The sequence below is a fragment of the Neomonachus schauinslandi genome, chromosome 11, assembly GCF_002201575.2.
Source record: "Neomonachus schauinslandi chromosome 11, ASM220157v2, whole genome shotgun sequence".
In the NCBI taxonomy this organism is placed as follows: Eukaryota; Metazoa; Chordata; class Mammalia; order Carnivora; family Phocidae; genus Neomonachus; species Neomonachus schauinslandi.
This window is the reverse complement of record NC_058413.1, coordinates 13,463,487-13,471,206: the sequence shown is the minus strand read 5'-3', so window position 1 is coordinate 13,471,206 and position 7,720 is coordinate 13,463,487. Positions and strand designations below refer to the sequence as shown.

Below are 7,720 nucleotides of genomic sequence, written 5' to 3'. Positions count from 1 at the left end.
TCCTGGAATGAAGAAAGCTTTCCTCAAAAATTACTTAACCCTGTGTTCCCCTAATATACCAGCTATCATAATCTTATTTTTCATGTAATCTGGATTATATGAGAAAGCCTAAAATTAAATTAATTTAATAATCCTTTTCTTGATAAAAATCCATATTCACACATGATCTAACGTACCAAAAGTATATGCATTGTCCTTGAAATTAGACTTGAGATTTTTTGACTGCAGGGATCAAAACATATTGAAAAGTTTCTTGATTCAATCTTAATGAAAAAAATCTGATATGGACTAATCCACACCATTGGATAATAAATGCTCTCAGATATCAGAAAATGGGATGACAAATATCTGTTGGAATAGCAGAGAAAGACTTCCCAGAACAAGTGAATTTTAACAAAGAAGTAATGTTATGATATAAAATGATTGACTGTTTTTTCACTCTCTATTCTAGACATCCCTAATTCTCATTTTCCATTTTCATGGATAGTCTATAAATTTAATCATGTTTATATTGTGTATGTATATTATTGTGTAACACATGTCATGTTTTATTTGTCTAAGTTAAAAAGATGTGATAGACAGTAGGTTTGCCAGATGTCTCAGAAATTTACCTGTTACGTATTGAGTTTTTGTGTTCTTTGTTAAGGGATGTTTTTCCTCAAATACAGAGTCCTTGCCTTGTGTTCTGGAATGTGGAATATCCTGTTACCCCAGGTCCATCTCCTAAACTCTTTCTGTTAAACCTACATTCCTCTGAGCCTTTCCAAGAGAGTTTTGATTCCTCCAAGGTTCTCACGGTGCATAATGTCAGTTTACACCCCCTGATGACACTTTGAGTCAACCAAAGTCTCTTATCAGGCTGATTTCTCACACTTGACAGAATTGAATTTCCTGTGGACTGTGATTGTTAACTAAGACCTTGCAGTTTTCTAAAGATGCTAGTTGATTGGATGTATATATTCACAGTATACTCCAGTTATTTTCATTGTCCTCTTGTTTCCTGCAGACCCCCCAGAGTGGGGGACACCCAAATGGCCAACAGAAATGTCAGTGTGGTAACAGAATTCATTCTCCTGGGGCTGACCGACAACCCTGAGCTGAATACCATCCTTTTTGTGCTGTTTCTCTCCATCTACCTCGCCACTGTGGTGGGCAATGTTTGGATTATCACAGTCATCTGGGCTAGTGCCCAGCTGCATTCCCCCAAGTACTTTTTCCTTTGCCAGTTGGCTTTCTTAGATTTGGGCTATTCCTCAGTCTTTATTCCTAAAATGTTGGTGAACTACATAGCAGGACAGAAAGTCATCTCCTATCGAGGTTGCTTCCTTCAGTATTCCTTCTTCAGCATGTTCCTGACCACCGAATGCTTCCTCCTGGCAGCCATGGCCTATGATCGCTATGTGGCTATTTGCCGCCCACTTCACTACAAAGGCCTCATGACCCGCACGTTCTGCGTCCATTTGGTGACTGCTTCCTACCTAGTAGGTTCTGCTAGCTCACTCACCCACCTGAGCGGCTTGCTCAGCCTGTCTTTCTGTGGGCCCAATGTCATCAACCATTACTTCTGTGATATCCCACTACTCTTTCAACTGTCCTGTTCTGACACCCGGTACTGCAAAATCTTATTTACTGTCCTCTCTGGCATGACATCAGTGACCGCCTTTCTGATAGTGGTTAGTTCCTATCTGGGAATCCTCCTCACTGTCCTGAAGTTACACTCCACAAGGAGCAGATATAAAGCATTCTCCACATGTGCTTCTCACCTAATGGTCGTCACTCTCTTCTATGGAACAGTGATATTTACTTATCTGGGGAGCAGCTCTAACCACCCACAGGATAGAGCCAAAATCCTCTCCATGTTTTATACTCTTTTGCTGCCAATCCTAAATTTCCTGATATACAGTGTGAGAAACACAGAGGCCAAAGAAGCAATGAAAAGAATTATTTTGAGAAAAATATTTGCTCAGTGACCGTGAATTTTCAAGAAGAAACTTTTAAGGAATGTTTATTGATTCTACAGGCAGGTGTATTGTTAAATACACCTGTGAGATTTGTTGGAGGAAAAAAATGGTATTTTCAAATGTATTCATTATTGGCTTTTGGAAACACACAGACATATATACATATATATACATATATATATACATATATAATGTATGTATGCATATATGTACATATACACATGCAGTACCTTCTGTCTAGGAGGAAACACACTTCTTCCATCCTCTTGGGTTTACTATTTGAAGACCTGTGAACTAAACTGACAAAAGACAGATTAACAGGTGAATAGGCAAAGTTTATTCATATGTATATAAGATGCAAAAAAAAAAAGTAGCTTGTTCAATAATTAGAGAATAGGGGTTCATATAATTTAGTATGTGAAAGGCTTTTATAGGAAGAACAAACAGACTTCTGAGGGAAAAAAAGGAGAGAGAAGAAATTTTGTGATATTGCTTGTTTATACAGGGGCTAGTGGTCTTCTCTGTCTTCTTTCTTGGGAGAAAACACCCCAGGGAGAGAGCAGTTATAGCAGCCTCACTCTTAAAGGTTCCTGCTTTTAGTCAGATAAGAGAAGCTCTGAAAAAGTCTCTTTATGCATCAACTGAATCCCAAGTGTCTCTAGTTGGAAATAATTTTATGCCACTATGTAATTTGGATCCCTTACATTTGTAAATTATTATTTTGAATCCCTACTAACTCAATGAAAATCGGTTACAGAGAGTGCACTCAATTTTCCTTCTTCTTTACAACTCTAGAGGAGCTGACTTATTTCACAGATGAGAAAACAAAGGATCAATGGAGTTAAAAGCTCACCCAAGACCAGAGAAGACCAACGTTTGAAAGATAGAATTCAAGCACACATATATCCATATACTTGCACTCAGGGCTCTTCCCATTTTAAGAAACAAATAGAATTCCCTGTGTGTATTTTGTATGACATTTTTACCTAGAACTGTTACAATTGAATATTTAACTTAAAAATAATTCCACAACCTTTTTTTTTTCTTTTTAGAGAGAGAGTGTGCGAGCAGGGGAGGGAGGGCAGAGGGCAGGGAGAGAGAGAACCTTAAGCAGGCTCCCCGCTGACCGTGAAGGCTGATGCAAGGCTTGATCTCATGACCCTGAGATCATGACCCAAGCCAAAGTCAGGAGTCAAACACATAACTGACTGGGCCACCCAGGTGCGCCTCCACAGGCTCCTTTTTAGGGCAATTCCATTTCTGCCAGTTGTTTAATACTTTTTTTTTTTTTAAGGTAGGCTCCACCCCAACATAGAGCTTGAACTCACTACCCTGAGATCAAGAGCACCATGCTCTACCAACTGAGCCAGCCAGACACTCCGAATGTCAGTGGTTTAAAAGAAATACCAAAATGGCAATGCAAAGACACTCTGTCCTATCAGATTACATTGGAATTCACTTAAAATCAACCTTTAGGAAACTTCCATAAAACAGCCACTTGAAAATGCTGATAGTGTTTTAAACAAATGACTGTTAGAACCCCATGTTGCTTATGTTCATTATTCCATATAGTGTGTATTGTTCTGCTTACTCAGCCATGCAACAAAAACTCTGTCCAGTATCATTGTTACCACCTTTGGCTAATGGTATTTTTGCAATATGTAGTGAACAATGGTTTTGAGTGTGTGAAAAGAATGTTTATCAAATGGAATGATATTTAGCTCACAGCAATAAATCCTTCCTGTTAAAATCTGTAAGTCTATGGAATTTTTTTCTTATTGCTTGACAATTAAATTCAGGTAAATATGTAATATAATGTGTTAAAGCAAATTTTATTTTACTGTTTATATACAGTCCATATTTTCTTCCAGAATAATTCTATTGTCAAATATTTTAATATAATAGCTATTCAGTAATCACTGTTATTGTTATAATCGAACTTCCAAAAGCAAAACTATCACCTAATAAGGGAGATTTTAGGCGATGGTAAACAGTTTTCTGGATATCTCATAACCAAAGACTATAATTTAATGCTACATTGGGCCTACTCCAGTATCCATCTCCCAGTGTTATATACTTAGAGTTTTTGCTTTATAAAGAAATTTATATCATAATGATAAAGTCTGTAAATAAATCTTTATTTTTCTAATTGTTTTCATCTCAGTGGATTTCTGATAATGGAATTCTTTGGTAAAATACATAGAAAAAATGTATTTTGATACTTTGCTAAATTACTTCCCAAAAGACTTGTATAAAACCTAATCCCTTCATCAATACAATTGTTTATTTAAAAGTTTAGTTATTATAACCTCATAGAAATAAATAAAAAATGTAATGCACAATAAAATTTCATAAATGAGGGGAGTCAAAACCCATAATGTGAAAATTAATGAAGATGGAATGCGTGATTGTGCTTTTCTTTCCCCAAATTATAGATTGATTGAGAAGCAATTTGAGGAAATAAATTTCCCTTTTCTTTTTACTAAAAAAAAAAAGAACTTGAGAACATGGTCATTGGACCAAATCAAGAAAACAGGAGAATATTAAATCAAATGGAAAGGGTGAAATCAATGGAAATTGGCATTCTGAAATATTATAAAATTATAGATAGAAGTATTGTTTAGGAATACCATTAAAACCACAAAGAGCCCAGATGTATTTAATATTTCTTATAAAAGTTATAAATTGGTAGAGTGAATTTTCCCAATAGTTTAAGGCTGATATATAAAAGAGCAACAAAAATTAACTTCTCTGATCTAGCAAGGCATTACTTATATACAAAGATAGTTTCTCCAACAATCAGTAAAGGATCTTAACCAAGCAAAGTTCTCCCTAAAGTTTGCTTTATCTACTGCTGCATTTTGTGATGATCTTGTTTCTGGTTATGCTTTTTAAAATTAAAGCAGTAATTTAATGTAATTTTATGGCATGCAAGTGAATATAGTCTCTTTCTTTAGATCTATAGCCAACCTGAAGATATACGTTTGATTTTGTTGCTATTAAAAGCCTCTGTTAGCAGTGCAATGCTAATGATAGTATATATCTATATCTATAGGCATCTAAATGTATCTATATATCAAGCTCCCTGTCTATTTATAGATAGATAGATACATAGTTTGTATGATAAAATTAAGGTATTAAGGTCTTTGGTTCTACTTTAATTAACAGTGATCAGGCAATCCTGAATTAATATATGTAGGTGTGACTATTACATATTTCAACGTCCCAATTTAAATTCTTTTGCAGGGGAAAGGAACAATGCTGATAAAAACATATCATGTCCATGGATATGGAATTGAAAAGGTCAAGGCACACATTATAATTGCTTCACTATTGAAGAAATGTTATAAAAAGAAGGGATTAGATTTGTTTTACAGGGTTTGAAGGAATGCAATATTTAAATTTAAAAGGTTTCAATATTTAATTTAAAGTTTCAATATTTAATTTAAATTAATATTTAATTTAAAAAGGTTTAAATTTAATGCATTTGAAAATCAAAGAAATGTGTCTCTAACACTACCTTGACTTCTTAGAAGCTGTGTGGAAATACATTTCAATTCAATGTAATGAGGCTTTGCAATACATGATATCCTGAGATCAAGGGAGATGCGTAGAGAATAAAAATCGCTTGAAAGATTCAAGCCAAAGATGGACAAGAATTTGGTGAGAACTTGTAGGGAGCAGTGTTGAGTATCAGACGGATGTTATGTGTACTGGCTTCTAAGTGCCATTTCAACAGTTAGATATTGTGCTGATGGATATTAAAAAGTTTATAACTTATGAATTTCAAAGAGCTGAATATGGCCTCTTTTTTGGTGCCATGTTCTTTTTTCAAAATCGTAGGAATTTATAATTAAATGGGATGTTATAATCTGTTCTTTTAGTGAGAAAACCAAGTACTGAAGAGAAGGAAATGCAACTATATATTATATATGCATTTGGGCTCGTTGGGTAATTAGTGGCAGTCTGAATTTCAGTCCTGTTCCCTTATAACTGCACATGATATTACAGAGCAATTTGTTTTGAAAGCTAATTAAGATAACTAGAAAGTCTGAGAGACACATTCATACTTTTTTTAGACATGTGAGCATTTTATATCTCACTGAAGAAAAATAGTTCTTTTTCTGAATGTCCTTCAAATTTCTAAAATCCAGCATTTTAAAGTAATCTCACCACTGTCCCTGCACCTAATTTCTATTCTTATATTATTTTTTTCTGGACAAAAGTATTTCCATACATTCAATCACACTAGTCAAATACCTAGCAAGTCAGCCTAGATTCATCTATCTTATCTCATTCAAATATTTATTGTATTAGGTATTATTGACTCTGGTTCCCAAATACCCTTAAAATCAGTTTCCCCTTCATTAATCATCAGTGCTGCTGTCTCAGTTCAGACCTTATGTTCTCAAACCTTAGCTATTGAGGTAGTCTTCTGACTTCTTCCATTGCTTCCCTCCCCTTCACTCTGTCTCTATTCTTATCTCAGAAAAAGGTTTTGGTCATGATTTTTTCCTTAATGCCACATGTATTCTCTCATTTTAACAATTTATACTTATCTTTAATCTGAAGGGCCAAGAGCAAGAACTCCCATCTTTCTAAAGATTTTCTTGATAACATCTTTGAGAAAATTATTTCCTCCATTGTTCTATCATTGCACACTGTATTGTAATAATGGATTGTGAGCTTTTGTTTTAATTCTTCATTCCTCTCCTGAACTGTTTAGTCCTGTAAGGAAAAGACTGCATCTTATTCAACTTCATAGTTTCAGGATTACTGGGATAGTGATTGTCACAATAGCAAGTACGCAATACTTACTTCTTTACTAAATCGATAAATTAAGTATTTCAAAGACTGTTTTGGGGTTTTTTTGTTTTGTTTTTGTTTTGTTTTGTTTTTTTAACTTAGAATGGAATAGCATATTTGATATTGAGGAGTAAATAAAGATAAATTTTAAATTAGGAGGTTTTTCATCTAGTACGGTTTAAAAAAATATCAGCCACTTATAGAACTCAGGTTTTCAATAATATTTAAAGTGATGTAAATAGTAAACAAAGATATAAGGAAGTATTTCTGATGCATAATAATGAAATAAATACCTAATAAAATAACCTTTGATTTATTGAGCTCTATTATATGTGGGGTTTAATAAGATATAAATGGTCAATGGAGGCAAGGTTATGATGACTTTGATGATCAGGGACAATCTTCTTTGAAATTAAAATTTGTCAGACCACTCTAGAATGCCTCTCATTAATATGTAACAGAAAGTTGTAAGCTTGGCCCCAAAATAATGCTTCTGGTTATTTAACTAAAGGAAACAAGTTAATGTTTATTCTGAATTACTTAAAAAAAAAGAGAGAGAGAAATCATGATGAATGTAAATGTCTAGTGGTGGAGAAAACAGTTTAATAAATGTGGGTGTATGGATATAATAGATTATTGCAACCTCATTTATATTAAAGACATGAAACAAACATTGATTGAATACCTAGTATATCCTCAATATTATACAAGATATTTTGTATATAGTATTTAATTTCATATTGACAAACATATGAGACAGGTACTACTATTGTCGTTTTGTAGACATGGGGACGCTGAGGATTAAAGAAATTAAGAAATGTTCACATGGTCACAAGGTAGTAAATGGTATTTCAAGACAAACTCAGAATTATGGTTCCTAAATCTAAACATTTTCAACTATAACAGAGTCTTCATTTGAAAAGTTATAATTACAGAGACTTGGAAATTCAAAA

General features: G+C 34.0%; 1 protein-coding gene across 1 annotated transcript; it reads left to right on the top strand.

Annotated features, from left to right (window-relative positions):
* Positions 1-910: 910 nt before the first annotated feature.
* On the top strand, positions 911-1,970 carry LOC110576156 (olfactory receptor 1052-like). The gene has a single exon (XM_021685231.2). It carries the CDS (start codon positions 936-938, stop codon positions 1,968-1,970), a length of 1,035 nt encoding a protein of 344 aa, XP_021540906.2. The 5' UTR covers positions 911-935.
* Positions 1,971-7,720: the final 5,750 nt, after the last annotated feature.

Excerpts from the sequence above, each read along its gene's own strand:
- LOC110576156 (XM_021685231.2), top strand. The coding sequence starts at position 936 with ATGCTAGTTGATTGGATGTATATATTCACAGTATACTCCAGTTATTTT.